The 18145-nt window shown below is 40.9% G+C and overlaps 1 protein-coding gene and 1 long non-coding RNA gene across 5 annotated transcripts in view; one reads left to right on the top strand and one right to left on the bottom strand.

The window, feature by feature from the left end:
- Positions 1–9096, top strand: part of LOC116271646 — a 23924-nt gene extending 14828 nt beyond the window's left edge. Inside the window, exon 2 of the long non-coding RNA XR_004180254.1 lies at positions 8967–9096. This is a non-coding gene — a long non-coding RNA (uncharacterized LOC116271646). The remainder of the gene's footprint in view (positions 1–8966) is intronic.
- The window catches only part of ZNF45 (zinc finger protein 45), a 21834-nt gene extending 3689 nt beyond the window's left edge, over positions 1–18145 (bottom strand). Inside the window, exons 1-8 of one of the 4 annotated variants that reach the window (XM_017952473.2) lie at positions 17510–18145; positions 16702–17002; positions 14909–14987; positions 8232–8390; positions 8068–8140; positions 6079–6125; positions 3502–3628; positions 2801–2893 (exon numbers count right to left, since the gene is read on the bottom strand). In XM_017952473.2, coding sequence (XP_017807962.1) covers positions 2801–2893; positions 3502–3628; positions 6079–6093 — 235 coding nt within the window. In that variant the 5' untranslated portion in view covers positions 6094–6125; positions 8068–8140; positions 8232–8390; ... (1 more) ...; positions 16702–17002; positions 17510–18145. Of the gene's footprint in view, positions 1–2800; positions 2894–3501; positions 3629–6078; positions 6126–8067; positions 8141–8231; positions 8391–13540; positions 13592–14908; positions 14988–16701; positions 17003–17509 lie in introns of those variants that run through there. The other 3 variants (XM_009194663.3, XM_017952474.2, XM_003915657.4) reach the window with 3 other exon arrangements.

Here is an 18145-nt window from a genome sequence, read left to right as displayed (position 1 = left end):
TGCTGGGATTACAAGTGTGAGCTACCGTGCCTGGCCCTTTTTGTTTTTTTGAGACAGGGTCTCACTCTGTCACCCAGGCTGGAGTGCAGTGGCGTGAACCTGGCTCGCTGCAGCCTCAACCTCCTGGCTCAAGTGATTCTCCTGCCTTATCCCCCCAAGCTGCTGGGACTACAGAGGCACACCACCACACCTGGCTAATTTTTGTATTTTTTGTAGAGCTGGGGTTTCACCATCTTGCCTAGGCTGGTCTCAAGCCCCTGAGCTCAAGCTATCCACCTGCCTCCGTCTTTCACAGTGTTAGGATTACAGTTGTGAGTCCCCATGCCCGGCCCAGTGAGGCCTCTTTCCCACTCAATATGAAATAGTAAATTCTCCCCATCTACCTTACTCCCCTGGCAAGTTCCATTCACGTGTTTTGTTTTGACAAAGCACGTATTACCCTCTGACAAACTAAATATGTCCTTTATTATTTTTTATGTCTCTGTTGAACGGATGTTGCCATCCATGAGCACAAGCATTTTATATCATTCACCACTTTATCATCACCCAAGAGCTCCGCCTGACACACAGTGTTCAATAGATGTATTGAATAAAAGAATTCCCACTTGTCTTCTCTAGGAGACTTTGAGCCAAATTACAAAAGTGAAAGAACTTTTTCAAGTAAACTATGCCTAATGGGAAAGGGACTGGAAAGAGCGATTCTTCTGGGAGGTTTTAAGGTTTTACTGGATGCAGGGCTAAGCTAAGTGGATAGTGCTGATGAGAAAATCATGCTGATCACAAAATCATGGTAACAATTACCTAGGAAAAAAAAAATCGTAAGGCAGAAAAGTGGCCAGGGTATCTAGGGATTGATTGCTTCTAAAATTTTTGTTCTCTCATTGTTTTTGAAATTTTTCCTTTTTCAAGTAGGAGTCAATATTTAGAGCCTCGGGAATAATGTTGTCTCTGAAAGCAGACTATGAAAATGGATGGATGTAAATACATTTTTCTGTATGGATCACGCCATTGTTTTTCAAACTGAAGGCTAGGACTATTAGTTTGAAATAAATTCAGTAACTTGTGACAAGCATTAACAGAATAGAAAAATATTAGATGTGTTTTGTAAGCAGTAATGTATTTCTCTGCATAAATTATTGTTTAAGGCCACACACACACACATCTACCCATATGTGAATGTTTATATTATTTATGATATAAAATATATTTCTTATTGTAATTCATACTCAAAAGTTTGACACCTCCTAGCCTAAATGATTAAGAAAGGTATTAATTTCTTAAATAAATTGTTCAAATAGAAAGTTATATTGTAATAATGGAAATTTGGAAAACAGATAAATGTGTTTCCTTTAAGTTGAAGCCTACTTAGTTTGTCATGTCTGTATATATTTTGCAAGTTTTGACTTTTATGTTTATTTATTTTTTTTGAGATGGAGTTTCACTCTTGTTGCCCAGGCTACAGTGAAATGGTGCGCTCTAGGCTCACTGCAACCTCCACCTCCCAGGTTCAAGTGATTCTCCTACCTCAGCCCCCCGAGTAGTTGGGATTACAGGCGCCCGCCACCATGCCCAACTGAGTTTTGTATTTTTAGTAGAGACGGGGTTTCACCATGTTGGCCAGGCTGGTCTGGAACTCCTGGTCTCAGGTGATCCACCCACCTCAGCCTCCCAAAGTGCTGGGATTACAGGCATGAGCCACCATGCCTAGCCGCAAGTTTTCACTTTTAAATGTGACTTTTTTTTTGTTTTCCTGAGAATGTGTCAATTTGAGTAGGGCAATTTCCCTATTTTGCCCAGGTTATAATGTTTCTAATTGAAAATGATATGTTAGCCCCTTATTACAATGAAGAGAAAACTAAAATCTACCTTCTTTAGAATATGTTTATTTAATGGCTATCTTCTATAACATTTATTTGCTTAGTGGCTAATTTTGTAGATAATAAAGGCATTGCCATACATACCATATTTGAATAGGGATGTCTAAAATGAGAAGTAACATTCTTTTCTGTAACTCTCTTTGGAAGAGGGGGATGGTTGCCACAAAGAAAACTTTTAAAGGGAAAGACTTAAAAGCTATTCTCTAAATATTATTTTTTCCTTGTGTAAAGTGATTTTCTTTTATAGAGACTTGCCTCAAAAGTGGCTATGAGAATCTTTATTCTACAAAGTAGTTCTTCACCAAGTGAGCAAGATTCACTATTAATGGCTACAGGAAAGCCACAAGGGGGAAATGATACTCAATTTGATTACAACTAAAGCTAAGCTTTCATTAGATGTGGGTGCTGTGGTCTCAATGTGTGTGCCCTTGCCATTTGTATGCTGAAATCCTAACTCCTAAGGCATTAGGAAGGTGATTATGTCATAAGGGCAGATCTTTCATGAATAGGATTAGTGCCCTTATAAAAGAGGCCTGAGAGAGATTTCTTGCCCCTTCCATTTAAGGACGTAGCAAGAAGGTGCTGTCATTGGATAAGGAAGTGGGCCCTCAGCAGACATTGAATCTGCTGATGCCTTGAACTTGGACTTCCCAGCCCCCAGAAATGTCAGAAATAAATTTCTGTTGTTTATAAATTCCCCAGTCCATACTATTTTGTTTTAGCATCCTGAACAAACTAAGTGGGTTAATGAATACAGATCTTCATATATCCAAAAGCACCCAATAAATTAGAATTAGATTAGATATTCATCAGGGGGAAAAAACTGTTCTAGACTATGCCTTCATCACATATTTTTGTTTACCAACCTTGGAATATCTCCAAGACTAATAGAAAAAAGTCCAGCAGCCCCAGCCCCTCCTCACCTGAGGAGTTATCTCTCTGGGTTGCCATGTTCATCATCCACAGCTTTTCTTCTCTCTCTAACTGAGTTAGACCATCTGGTGTGGACTGATGCCCTGTGAAAAGGCAAGGACATAGGTTTATAATTAATACATTAGAGGCCAAAATTACTAAAAATTCTTGTCCTCATTTCATCGTCTTCAGGACATCAAAATTAGTGTTTTCCACACTTCTAATCATGACCCATTGGAGGAAGTATATTTCATGCAAAGACCCAAGATATGCAGATAGAAGTATAAATTACTAGAAAAAAAATATGTTTTCATCATACCCTCTCCATTGTCTCTCACATTCTTCTTGGCAACAGGACATAGTCTTTGCTGCAATGTGCAGTTATTGCCAAGTGCTCTGACATTTTCTACCCCATTTTATTTCATTAAAAAAACCAATGGTACAATTCATCAAATGTATATCATGACCCATTAATTGGAGATGACCACAATTTGAGAAAGTATAAAAGTGTATAGTTGTCATGCTGTCAAGTTATAGTTCATTAACAAAATACACACTTTTGCCAGGGGGAAAGACTAAAAATTCCAAATCTGTCTTATGATGGATGATTAGAAAACTGAAAACCAGTTCAAGAGCTCCAAAGCCCTGTATACCCAAGGACAGAGAGACACCAGAGGGAGACAATGTTCAGTCAGAGAATGCCTGTCCTCACCCACTGAGACCACATTCCTGAAGTTCTCCAGCATCACATCTCGGTACAACTTCCTCTGGGCAAGGTTCAGCAGTCGCAGCTCCTCCTCAGAGAAGACCACAGCCACGTCCTTGAATGTCACTGGCTCCTACAACATCAAACACACTCCACCTAAATCTTGCAATATAGGTCCGCTGGAAGACAGATAGCACTGAGAAATGTGAAAAAGATGTGTAGGGAAAGGTGCCAGATTCTTAAGAGACCATACTCAACTTTACTATCATATAGTTAACCATTCCATATAAAGTGTATTATATTTTAGAGATTTTTCCTTTTTATAATAAATGCTGTAAAGAACAACTTTTTACATAGATATTACCCACCTATTTTCTTAGGTAAGTTCCAAGAAGTGAAAAATCACAATGTCAGAGAATATGCAACTTCCAAATTACGATATATGACAGATCTTCTTTTCAATTTTTCCCTATCTTATCCTATCCCCAAGAGAAAGTAAATATCATTGATTCTCCATACCATATATAACATTGACTATAACTGACTTTTCCAAAATCCTAGGCACTCTGTTCAGTAAGAAACAACTTGGTTTTTTGGTGTGTACTTAATTAGTAAGATCATATTTTCATATATTTACTGGACATTTTTATTTTTCTTTGGTATCTTGCCTGTTACTGTCCTTTTATTGATATTCCATTTAGAGTTTTATCTTACAACTCTGTAAAATTTCTAGTGATGATTTTAAGTCTGTTTTTTTTAGCATATACGTTGTTGTTCACCTACATTTTGCTGGTGTTGTATAGCTTTGTGTAGAGGAGGGTTTCTCAAACTCAGCACTATTGCTTTTTCAGGCGGGATAGCTGTCTGCTGTGTGGGGGTGTCTAGGGCACTGTAGGGTGTTTTGCAGCATCCTTAGCTTCTACCTACTAGATGCTGGTAGCACCCCTGACCTGTGGTACCAAAAATGTTTCCAGATATTGCCAGGGGGTGGGGGCGGGGTGGTAAAATCACCCATGATAAAGAATCACTAGCATATCGTATAGTTTGTTTGTTTGTTTGAGACAGAGCCTTGTCTGTTCCCCAGGCTGGAGTGCAGTGGTAGCTCACTGCAATCTCTGCCTCCTGGGTTCAAGTGATTCTCGTGCCTCAGCCTCCCAAGAAGCTAGGATTACAGGCATGCACCACCATGCCAGGCTAATTTTTGTATTTTTAGTACAGATAGGATTTCGCCATGTTCGGCCAGGCTGGTCTCGAACTCCAGACCTCAAGTGATCCACCTGCCTCGGCCTCACAAATTGCTGGAATTACAGGTATGAGCCACAGGGCCCAGCCAGCATATCATATTGTTTTAATCATATAAACACTGTTCATCCCTGGAGCCCTGCACATTCAGGTGCCCTAAATGAATGACAGTGATCATAGAGAAGAAGAGGCCACTGGAGAGAGAATCAAGTAGAGGCAGTATTATCTGAGGCATCTTCCACTAACCAGGACAAGCTAGGCACCCACACAAAAAGGGCCAGGTCTGCTGAGTGAAGAGTTCTTTTCCTTTGCCTCTCTCTCTTCAATTAAGTAAAAATCCTGGAGTCTTTTGAAATCAGTTGGATCTCTGGTATCCTAAGTGAAACTAAACAACTTTCCACAATTCTACAATCTTGTTTCTTTGTAATTAAAATGCGCATGAGACCAAGTACTGCCTCATAAAGTTGGTATGAGGAATAAATACAGTAAGAAAAGTATCTGGTAAGTCCTCTTGTACTACTGGACTTCTAAAATTAAGTACATTATTACTTGAATAAAATAAGTTAACATAAGAGTAAAACAATACAGATCAGTAAATAAACATACATAGGGTACAACTCAGGCCTGGGTAAGAAAAATCTAGCTTTCTTACATGGAAATACCTAATAATGTTTTCTCTGATCAGAGATATCATGTTGCACGATGTCACATTTGAATCATTGATATACGAAATACCCAAAGTACCACATATCAAAAGTACTTTTTCAATATAGTGTTTCTATAACATTAAAAGTAAATAATAGCAAAACTCCTTCAAAGTGCTTTTTGGAAAAAAATGGTTATTTGTGGGAAAACTGGAGTAACCGTTTTCAGTAAAAATTCTAAACTACCTAAATGTTGATGAATGAGGAGAAAAGTTATTTCACACACACACCACAGAGTAACATCAATTCAAGGGACTATAAAAATATGCGGCAAATAATATTAATTAGAAAAGGTGTAACTTGAACATTTTATCTATACAATGCTTACAAATACACAGAATACATCTGAGGAAAAGAACATGGAAAATCAAAACAGTTGTTTTGTAAGGGAAATAGTAGGAAAATGAGAGATTTGTATTCTGTTACTGACTTTTCTATGCTTATTTATCAAATCATAAAGTCATAAAGTGAAGCAAGAAAAATTAACACAAAAGTAAAAAGCAGCAAGCATCTGGCACACAAGAGGTTCTTAAATGTCTACTGTTCTCCTTCATCTTCCTAACAAAAAGAATAAGGTGTGTGTAATCTTTCAGAAATGAGATGACAATTTTTATGGAGAAAGGGAGGTCCAACTCACCTTAGACTTCGTCATTTTGTCCTCCTCCTTCTGGAGAAGTGCCAAGTCTTAAGAGGGAAGGAGAAAACAAGGGGGAAGGAGAAAAAAGCCATGAGAGTTTGGCCAAGGATGTCACTAACCCACATAGCTGTTTTTTAAACATGAAATAGCAACAGTGTTCCTTCCTCAGGCTGGCTTGATGAACAGAGACTAGGCTGGATTCCAGATACTACTTGTCCCTCTGACTGTAAGACTCTGGCAAGCGAGTGACCTGCCTGACCACACATAGTGTGCCCCTAACATAGTATCTCCTTGTGGCTCTCAGGGTATGACTGATTCTAGGAAGAGTAGAAATTGAGAGTAAAATGCTCAGATTAAGAGTAACCTCTGGGGCCAAGTGCCTAGATTTATGGCATTGTTATTTGCTATGAAATCCTGGACAAATTATTAATATCTCTGTGCCTCAGTTCTTTCACGCATAAAATGAAGAGATTAACAATGAGAGAATTAACCTCATAGGATTGTTTATGAATTAAATGAGGGGAAAAGCTCAAAGAACATTTTCAGAGTACCTTACTTCTTAGCTGCAGAAAAGCATATAACATTCAGTAACATAAAACCTGTCCTCATTAATGGTTTCTACCAATATTTTTTTTTTTTTTTTTTGAGACAGGGTCTTGCTCTGCTGCGCAGGTTGGAGTGCAGCGGCACAATCATGAACTCATACCTGGGCTCAAGCGATCCTCCCACCTCAGCCTCCCAAGTAGCTGGGACCACAGGTGTGCACCACCATGTCCAGCTAATTTTTTGACTTTTTGTAGAGATGAGGTCTTGCTATGTTGCCCGAGCCGGTCTCGAACTCCTGAGCTCAAGTGATCCTCCTGCCTCAGCCTCCCAAAGTGCTGGGATTACAGGTGTGAGCCACCACACTCAGCCAATGAATTTTTTAGTAGAGGTTTGTGCTTTAACCTTGCCTTTAACCTCTGAAATACCTGTTATTCTCTCTTGGTTTCCCACACTTAATTTGAGGCTTTTGCAATAATACTTAAGATTACAGAGGTCCTTCCTATCCATAGTTTTGCTTTCTGTGGTTTCAGTTACCTGAAGTCAACTATGGTCCAAAAACAGGTGAGTAGAGTGCAGTAAGATATTTTGAGAGACAGAGAGACCATGTTGATAGAACTTTTGTTACAGTATTTTATCATTATTCTATTTTGAGTTATTGTTAGTCTCTTACTGTGCCTAATTTATAAATTAAGCTTTATCATAAGTATGTAGGTAAAGGAAAAACATAGTATATTGAGGCTTCGGTAATATCCGAGGTTTAAGTCATTCACTGGGGCTCTTGGAAGGTATTTGCTGTGGATAAGGGGGGACTACTGTACATAGATGACTGCTTTTTTGATAGTAAAATACGTAGCATAAAATTTACCATTTTAACCATTTAAGTGGTTACGTTCGGTAAGTACATTTACATTGTTGTGCAACCATCACCACCATCCATCATCAGAATTTTTTCTGTACCCATTAAGTAATAATTCCCCATTCCCCCTCCCAGCCCCTGATAACCACATTGTCTCTATGAATTTGACTATATGGACTGGTTTCTAAAAGGTATAAGACCCTGAAAAATTTGGCTGTGCATGGTGGCTTATGCCTGTAATCCTAGCACTCTGTGTCCAAGGTGGGAGAATTGCTTGAGGCCAAGAGTTCAAGACCAACCTGGTCAACAGAGCGAGACTCTATCTCTAAAGAGAAAGACAAAATCTAAAAAAAAAAAGACCTTGCAAAATTTACTTTAACAGTACGGCCTTAAAAAGATTATCACAGAGACAGAGGAAATTGAATAAAAAATCGTGACTCTGCAAGATTTATGCAGCTATAAAGTAGATAATCAATGTCACTGAAATTAACAAGCTACAGTAAGTACAGTAATAACAACAAAAATGGCGATGTTTAACATATGAAGAAGCTGGTCCATGATGTTTCATTAAGGTACTTCACACATACCTGTGAAGAACCTACTGTTGCATCAGTTGTGTGACCTTGGTCCAACCACCCAAACCTCTGTGCCTATGCTCAGCTAAAAGAAAGGAAATGAAAACAGGATGTTAATCATAGGATTACTGTGAGGAATCAATGAGTGAATTTATGCAATGCCCTTGGCATAATACCTGGCATTTTAGGGAGTTCTCAACAAATATGATGATGGCAATTGTATCCATTTAACAGGCGAGGAAGCTGAGGCTCGGTGAGGTCAAGAGGCAGGAACAGTACCTGAATCTGGCTTTCATACAAGAGCCACTATTCCAAATCTTGTCTCTCTGTTGCTTCTAAAGACAAAAATAAGCAGATGGGAATCTAAGGTTTCATGGAAGGAGAAATGAGGGCTCCAGAGTTAGGGGTAAAAGGCAGAGAAATGGAGATTGGACTCTGAAGCCAAGGGAGCTGCTTAAGGGAGTAGAGAACAGAGTTGTGAACAGTCTAGACTCCAGAACCAGCCCACCAGTACTGGAATACGGGCATCTCCAACTTGCTAGTACTTTGTGCTCTAATGTCTAATCTATAAATTGGATATAATAATAATAACTACCTCATAGGAAGATCAGTGAAAGTGACTAAGTATACATAAAACACGTGGAACAGTTTCTGGCACCTTAAACAATCAATAGAAGTTATGCATAAACCCATGCAGCTGCTTTACATGAAACAGTCAAGGAGCCCCTCCCTTGCTGCTGTGGACCAACGTCTGTGTCCCCTCAAAATTCTTATGTTGAAGCTCTAATGTGATGTTATTGGGAGGTGGGGCCTTTAGGAGGTAATTAGGTCATGAGGGTGAAGCCTCCATAATGGGATTGCTGTCCTTGTAAGAAAAGCAAGTAACCTAGCTCCTTCTCTCTTCCCCGCAGGAAGATACAAGACAATAGCTTCTGCAAACCAGTAAGAGTGGCCTCATTAGACACTGGATTTGCCAGTGACTTGATCATGGACTTCCCCGTCTCCAAGACTGTGAGTTATAAAGGTTTGCTGTTTAAGCCACCCAGTCTATGGTATATTTTGTTATAGCAGCACAAACAGACTAAGACACTCAGGGAGTCTGCAGCTTCACATGGCTTGATGATGGGGAAACATGGGCTGGATTCCAGATTCCACTTGACCCTTCAGGAGAGAGCCCCTGCACAGTGAAAAATGGAGTTCTCCTTGTAGCTCTCAGGGTATGATTCTGATTCTATGGAGGGTGGAAACAGAGTAAAATACCCAGATTAAAAGTTTAGTATTAGTTAATTACTGCTTCATTTATTAGTAAATTATTCTTAGTTCTCTCAGTTCAGATAGAAGAACCCTTACTACGGAAACGGGAAACATAAAACCTTCCAATCTTAGAAGAAATATTTATTTATTTTTCTGAAATGGAGTCTCACATTGTGGCCCAGTCTGGAGTTCAGTGGAATGATCTTGGCTCACTGCAACCTCAGCCTTCTGGTTCAAAAGATTATCCTGCCTCAGCCTCCCCAATAGCTGGGATTACAGGCACCCACCACCATTCTTGGCTAATTTTTTTTGTTTCTTTTGTTTCTTTAGTAGAGATGAGGTTTCCCCATTTTGGCTAGGCTGGTCTCGAACTCCTGACCTCAAGTGATCTACCCACCTTGGCCCCCCAAAGTGCTGGGATTATAGGTGTGAGCCACCACACCCAGCCTGAAATACTTTTAGAATTTGTAATTCACTTTGTTCTAACTCTATTATTTGCCCAGCAACCTCTTCTCAATAAGAATGTTTTGCAGGGGGTATATTTCCATTGCCTTGGGGAAAAAAGTGATAATAGCACATCAACCATCTGTCTTGTGATGAATGCTTATTCAGCTTTATATCCCAAGTACCTAAAACAGTTCCTATACAAAGTAATTGCCCAGCAGAAATGACTGAAAGAATGAATGAACCCACCATCAGACATGGAGATGCACATAGGAAGACTAGACTAGTTGGTCTAAGGTCTCTCTGAGTTGTATAATTCTGAGACTGACTCCAGTTGGGAGGATTTGGAGAGCAGGGATTTTATTTCCAAGTTTTTCCTCTAGGTCTTTCACAATATTTGCTGTCCTTGGGCAAGATCAAAGTCATTTTTGGAAGGAAAAGCATCTCTGGATTTTGTTAAATACATCTTAGGACAGTACTCTCTGCTCTTCAAAGTCAATGCAGCATGAGTCACTGTTACGGAACCTACAGAATGTGTCCCTTAAAATACTGAGAACGAACACTGTTTTACTGCCTGCATAATTAGCACTAGGCAGGTGAATTTATTACTACTTCATTAAATAGATGAGTTTATTAACTCAATGAAGACTTGTGGGAACCTTACTAAAAGAGATGCAATTCTCCAGCCTCAAGATGCTCACAGTCTAGTGATGAGGAAACTGGCAATTCCACTACACATGGCTAAATGCCAGAGTAGTGCACAGCATCCTCTGGCAGCATGAGGAATGGGCTCCTAAGCCCACACTGGAATGCAGGGGGTTCTACGCAAACGTGGCTTAATCTGAGCCCTGGAGGATGACTGAGCTGTATTAGCCAGAGAATCCAAATCACTATAAAACTCCCAGAGAACAAATGTCATGATGTGAAGACAAATAATAGGCAGAAAGAGATGGGACAGGAAGGCAGAATTCAAACCATGATGATGTTCAAGTCACAATATTATCTGCAAGTCAGCAGGAGAGCACTGAAGGACTTCCAGAAAGGAGAGTAAAAAGATTCCTTTTGGGTTAGAAACAGATTACTCTCTCAGACAGGAGGAGGCTTGATGGGGAGGAGGCTAGGGCCAAAGAGACTATTAGAAGAGCCACACTAAGAACCTCTTCCTTCTTTATTCAAATGTCACCACCTCAGAGTCTCTCTCTAGCCATCCCATAGATAATTTCGGTCTCCTAACTGCACCCCAACACTTCCTATCCCTCATCTCTGCTTAATTCTTTTCTCTAAGCCCTTATTCCTCTCTAACATCCTTCTAGATATTTACTTACTTATATGCATTACACCTGTCTAATGGGGAGTTTTGTTTCCTGCTCCATCCCCAACACCTACTATATTGCTACAAGCATTTGGAAGGAACTCAAAGATCTGCACAATGACTACTTTAATGATGTAATGAATAGTTGATAGATACACCATGTGATCAAGGCCTCATTATTTATCACCTGAACCATTCATTCCACATATAATCGTTGAAGGGTCTACTCTGTGCCAGCCAAGGGTCCTAGATGTGAAATATACAGCAGTGAACAAAGACCTTGATCTCACAAAGCTGATATTATAATGGGCCACGAGGGCATAACAAACCCCCAATATATAGTGAGAGACACTTTTAAGAACAAGAAGGCAGCGTAAAGAAATAAAAAGAGATGAAAGGAGGGGCTGTCACAGAACAAGTTTTTGTCATGAAAGATTTCTCTTATATTTGAGCAGAGACCTCAAATATAGGAAGAGAAAGCCATGTAGATATCTGATAACTGAAGGCATGTAATTCAGCCCTGAAGAACATAGAAATTTTTTTTTTTTTGTTAAAAAGCCATAGGTCTGGTATTTAGCAAAGACATAGAATCAACCTAAATGCCCGTCAACAGCAGTCTAGATAAAGGAAATGTGGTGCATATATACCATGGAATACTATGCAGCCATAAAAAAGATATCCTGGCTGGGTGCAGTGGCTCACACCTGTAATCCCAGCACTTTGGGAGACTGAGGCAGGTAGATCACCTGAGGTTAGGAGTATGAGACCAGCCTGACCAACATGGAGAAACCCTGTCTCTACTGAAAAAAAAAATACAAAATTAACCAGGCAAGGTGGTGAATGCCTGTAATCCCAGCTACTCAGGAGGATGAGGCAGGAGAATCGCTTGAACCTGGGAGGTCGAGGTTGTGGTGAGCTGAGATGGCACCATTGCACTCCAGCCTGGGCAACAAGAGCAAAACTGTCTCAAGAAAAAAAAAAAAAAATGTCCTTTGCAGGAAGATGGATGGAGCTGGAGGGCATTATTCTTAGTAAACTAACACAGTAACAGAAAACCAAATACCACATGTTCTCACTCATAAGTGGGAGCTAAATGATGAGAACACATGGACACATAGAGGGGAACAACAGATGCTGGGGTCTCCATCAGAGCGTGGAGGATCAGAAAAAATAACTAATGGGCACTAGTGACAAAATAATCTGTACAACAAACCCTCATGTCACAAGTTTACCTATATAACAAACCTGCACGTGTACTCCTAAACTTAAAAGTTCTGAAGGATGGGAAGTCTAAGATCAAGGCTCCAGCAGGTTGTGGGTCCAGTGAGGGCCTTTTTGCTGTGTTCTCACGTGGCAAAAGGGTAGGGGAAAAGGGGGACGGGGGAATGCTGTGTCTTCACATAGCAGAAGAACAAGGGAGGTGAACTCTCTCTCTGAAGCCTCTTTTATAAGGGCATTAACTCCTTCATGCCCTCATGACTTAATCATTTCCCAAAGGCCTCACCTCTTAATAACACCACAATGGGTATTAAGTTTCAATGTCTGGGGGACTCTTAGCCAGTAGCAGTTGGGGAATCCCTCCTTTACCAATGGGGTGAATAGGTGACCAGAACACCTGAATTACTAATAAAGAACACAGAGGTTCAAGCTCACAGAAGCAGTCTAGGGCCTGGGTCTTGTGATTCTGATGTGACCACAGTTCAAGAACCACTGCCATTATTCTACATTGCCTCTTAAAGAGTTGACGGAACTGTCCACGGGCACCCGGGAAGCTGGGGGCATGGCTCTGCCTGGCACTCAGGCCTACTGATTATCAGCTCCCTGCTTCTCTCCAGTGTAAGATGCCCCTCGAGCTCTCTCTAAGAGGAAAGAGCTGCAGAATGACTGGTAATGCTTCTGGAGGCAAATTCTCAGAGTGAAAGGGGAGGCTTCCCTTTCTCTTGGACCAGTGCTGTCCAAGAGAAATATAATGCAGGCAAGCTATTTGTGTAATTTAAATTTTTCTCATAGCTACATTTAAAAAGGTAAAATGAAGCAAGTGAGCTTAATTTCAACAATATATTTTCTTTAACCCAACATATCCAAAATATTATCCCCTCAACTTGTAATCAGTATAAGAATTACTGAGGGATTTTACATTCTTTTTTTCATAGTAGGTCTTTGAAATCTGTTGTGCCTTACGATTATAACATATCTCAATTCAGACTAGTCATGTTTCAGGTGCCAATAATAATATGTAGCTAATGGCTACACTATTGGATAGTGCAGGCGTAGACCTTTTTATTAAGGCAATATAGACCATAGAATCATCCCACAGGGACTCGCTAAGTTCAAAAGACAGCAAATTAGACTTAGTTATAGGTTTCAGCAATCACTATCATAGAAACTATACACATTTGTTTAAATATATAACAGAATTAAAGCATCCATAGAAAAAGCAGAAAGTGGGGAAGAAAAGAATACTTAAAAATATACCTTTGAGGCCGGGTGTGGTGGCTCACGCGTGTAATCCCAGCACTTTGGGAGGCCCAGGCAGGTGGATCACGAGGTCAGGAGTTCAAGACCAGCCTGGCCAAGATGGTGAAACCCCATCTCTACTAAAAATACAAAAAAATTAGCCAGGCATGGTGGCGGACGCCTGTAATCCCAGGTACTCGGGAGGCTGAGGCAGAGAACTGGTTGAACCCTGGAGGCGGAGGTTGCAGTGAGCCGAGATTGTGCCACTGCGCTCCAGCCTGGATGACAGAGCGAGACTCTGTCTCAAAACAAAACAAAACAAAAATATATATATATACACACACACACACACACCCCTTTGCTCCTTCAATAACTTGTTGCATTTTTCAATTTATCTGTAGAAGATGAAGGCCAGCTTTATAATACACAGAGGACTTACTACATGCGAGGCGCTACTTCAAACATTGTTACATATCTGTTCACAGAAACTTTACGAGGTAGTTATTAATATCATCCCTACTTAACGGGTAAGAAAACTGAGGCACAGAAAGTTCAAGTAACTTGCCCAAGGTTATTCAGTTACTGAGTGTTCCGACTTGCTACTGAAGTTTGATTCTGGCTCTGCCCCGCTGACTATGCCACCGGGTCATCTGTATAGTTAACTTGTCTGTGTTTGCTCTTCATCTTTAAAATCAGAATAAAATAGAACTGCCATAAAAAACAAATAAGCTAGTGCATGGAAACCACTAGAAATTCTCCAAGTCATAAGAAACACCCAACAAATGTCAGCAGTCCTTACCATAATCTCCATGTGATAAATATTAAACCTGGCCAGGCATGGTGGTTCATTCCTATAATCCCAGCACTTTGAGAGGAAGAGGCGGGCAGATCACTTGAGGTCAGGAGTTCAAGACTAACCTGACCAACATGCCAAAACCCCGTCTCTACTAAAAATACAAAAATTAGTTGGGCATGGTGGTGCACACCTATAATCCCAGCTACTGGGGAGGCTGAGACAGGAGAATCGCTCAAACCTGGGAGGTGGAGGTTGCAGTGAGCCAAGATCACACCACTGCACTCCAGCCTCGGCGACAGAGCAAGACTTTGTCTCAAAAACAAACAAACAAAAAAGACTGTACCTTAACAGTGGTTTGATTTGTCTTTAAGGCAGTTTGTTTTAGATATTATCCACAATTGTACAATATTATCCACAATTGTACTCAACTTTTGAATACTCTGAAAAAGCTGATGGATTCTACGGCCCATCAAACGTGAGATAATGGACAAGGACTATGGGTAATATTTCTATTTTGTTCTCTAATTGCAAGCTGTAGAACCCAAAATCCAGATGCCTGTTGGAGAGCTACATGAATCACAGTTACTCACTGAATAACTCCTCTTTGCAAACCTCTTGCTGGGTACTCTGAGAATATGATAATGTCCATGAAACAGAGGTCCTTGAAGTCTAATGGAAGAGAGATAAGAAACCAAGAGTTATATGCCAGTGGCAAGTGCAACTCCAAAAAAGCAAAGAAAATCAATCTTCTTCCTTTTCCTAAATTGCAACTCTTTCTAGCTTTCTCACATAAGTAGCATTCTCCTAGCTGCCAGAAGTCAAAAACCTTAGAGTTGCTGCTAATATCTATTATGGGCTGAATTGTGTGTGCCTCTCTCAAAATGTTAAAGTCCTAATGATCAGTATCTCAGAAAATAACTGTCTTTGGAAATAGGGTCTTTACAGAGGTGATGAAGTTGACATACAGCAATGGAGCTCAAGCACACAGAGGGGAGAGGCCTTATAAGATACCAAAACTGGCGACACCTTGATCTTGGACTTCTAGCCTCCAGAACTGTAACAAATACATTTCTGTATAATCCAACCAATTTTTAGTATTTTCTTATGGCAGCCCTGGCAAATGAATAGAATCTCCCCTCCCTTGGCCTTCATATATAAACAATTAATGAGGCCCGGCATGGTGGCTCACACCTGGAATCCCAACACTTTGGGAGGCTGAGGTGGGTGGATCACTTGAGGTCAAGTTTGAGACCAGCCTGGCCAACATGGAGAAACCCAGTCTCTACTAAAATACAAAAATTAGCCGGGCGTGGTGGCGGGCATCTGTAATCCCAGAGGCAGGAGAATTGCTTGAACCCAGGAGGCAGCGGTTGCAGTGAGCCAAGATCGCGCCATTGCACTCCAGCCTGGGCAATGGAGCAAGACTCCATCTCAAAAAAAGCAAAACACACAAAACACAATGAATGATAATTATTAGTTTTTAAGCCTTACTGACTGAACATCTGGGTTTGTTTTGAAATACTCAAGGGAAAAAAAAAGTTGGTGGGAGAGGCAATAAGATTAGCAAGGATGGAAGCAGGGTGACTGTATGTAAGAGTTCATTATATTTGGGTATGTTTGGATATTTCCATAGTCAAAAATAAGGGAGTAACAACCCACTATGAATAGTGTGATAACAATTTCATAAAACAGACAAAAACACATTAAAAACTGCTAAACAGAAATGCATTAAAATGTTAATAATAATCTATATCCTAGTATTAAGAAAATTGGTAATATTTTATATTTCTGTATTTTCTGCATCCTGTACAGAGAACATGCATCTCTATGATTATAATATGAACTACTAATATTGCTTAAAATTAAATTAAATGAGAATTCTTTCAAAATTTTATAAAGAAGTCCAAACTCAACCTTTCTTTCAAAATCTTCTACAGTAAAATTCCAACCTCCGTCCCCAACTTGATCTCAAATGGCTCCTCTGTAGCCAGTTTCCTATGCTTATTTATATAGATTATTTTATTTCCTAATTCTAAATTGGGATTTCAAACTGTGGGACCAAAGGTATTCAGATGTAAGGAACCCAATTCTAGGACACAAATCCCACTGTTCTTACTAGCACTGTGACATAGGAAAGTAAATTAGGCTCTCTCCATTTCCTCGTCTGCAAAATTGGTGTAACAACAGTACCCACATCACCTTTGTAAGGTGAACAGAACCCACAACACAAAGCCTTTGTGAAGGTTCACTGTGTTAGTTTTTATAAAGCCCTCAGAGTGATAGCACCCAATGTTTAGTGTGACTAATATTCATGTCACATTTTCCCCAATTACTCAATAACGGGACACTTCTGTAGCAGAAACATTTGCAATGAATGAAATACCTTCTTCCACTCGGAACAGAAGAGAAAGGTGAATGCTAGGTCCTGTCACAGTGGGGCTCTGCTGCTAGGAGCCAGGATGCTCTCTTTCCTCCTCTCCGCAGCATTCTTTCAGAAGCCAGAGCAGGGGAAGGAAAGGAGGCTGGGAGATTGCACGATCTTGTCTGAGATCCTGGAAAATCCACAGAAGATAACTCCAGATGCCACCTGTTGAGTGATGCACTCTTTCTTAAAAAACAGGTCAGAAATAGTCCAGGAACAGCCTCCTCTCCTGCAGGAATCAGAAAGGAGAGCCAGGCGCTTGCTGAAAAATGAATATTTTTAAGGTTGTTACCATAGTTTTAATATTAATAGCCAACATGTTGCCACATTCCTGTACTATTCTATACACATTTTACTTGTACTATATTACTAATTGTCAAAACAGATACATAAGGTTAATATTCCGTTTTGCAGAAGAGGAAACTAAGACCAGAAACTAAGCACCAAAAGATTAAGTTCCCACCCAACGTTATACCGCTAGGAAGCGACAGAGCTGTGGGAGGTGAGGGCAGGCGGGTCGGGCCGCTGAGAGCCCAGGAGACCCTCAGACGCCGCCCCATCCAGGTCCACTCCCAATCTGGGGACTCTCGAACCGCCCCAAACGCAGCGGCTCCGGATAGAGTAAGGCAATCAGCTGCCCTGCCATTCAACTCCGCCCTCCGCTGCTCGCCGCAGTGTCTTTTCCTGCTGACCGAAGAGCGAGCCCCGCTGATCCTACGACCAAGCCATAAAAGTTAAAACAGGTCGCGGGATCCCAAGGCTCACTCACCTCCACGAGAGGAATGAAGGCCGCGCTCTCAACCTCTTGCAGCGGAAGTGCCTGGGACGGCAGGGAGCTCTGGAACTACACTTCCCAGCATCCCCGGGAGGAACGGCAGCCGCTGCCCCGCCCCTCTAGGCGGAAGTGCCGGCTTCAACTCCCACGGCCGAATCGTATTTCCCAGAATCCCCGAGGGGAGCAGGCTTCGTGTTCTCGTCCTCAAGTAGCCGAAGTACCACCGAACCCACTGAGCACTGGGTTCCTATTTCCCCAGTAGAGCAAATAACAAAGCCACGCTTTCCCAGAGCGGAAGTGCCCCCAAAAGTCTGGACTACACATCCCAGAATCCTCTGTAGGGCTGAGCTTCCCGCCAGCCTGCAATTTTCCTTTTGCATTAGCAGGTGGAATCTAAGTCACTGCTTGTAGAGCTCAGCTTGCGTTTTCCTTTTGCCATTGTTCTCTTTTATACGTGACAGAAGTTGCAAATATGAAAAAAAGGAAATTGCAAAGGAATGGTATGTGTGAGCTAAAAACAGAGCTAATAAAAGAGGTGGCCAGAGCCGCCCTGAGCAACAAGCCTTTTTATTATATGGGTCTGGATTCATCTGTTATTAAAAATGCTCAAAAAAGGAGATGCAATCGTCC

Source organism: Papio anubis, chromosome 20, assembly GCF_008728515.1.
Source record: "Papio anubis isolate 15944 chromosome 20, Panubis1.0, whole genome shotgun sequence".
Taxonomy (NCBI): domain Eukaryota; kingdom Metazoa; phylum Chordata; class Mammalia; order Primates; family Cercopithecidae; genus Papio; species Papio anubis.
This window is presented reverse-complemented; position numbering and strand designations above follow the sequence as displayed.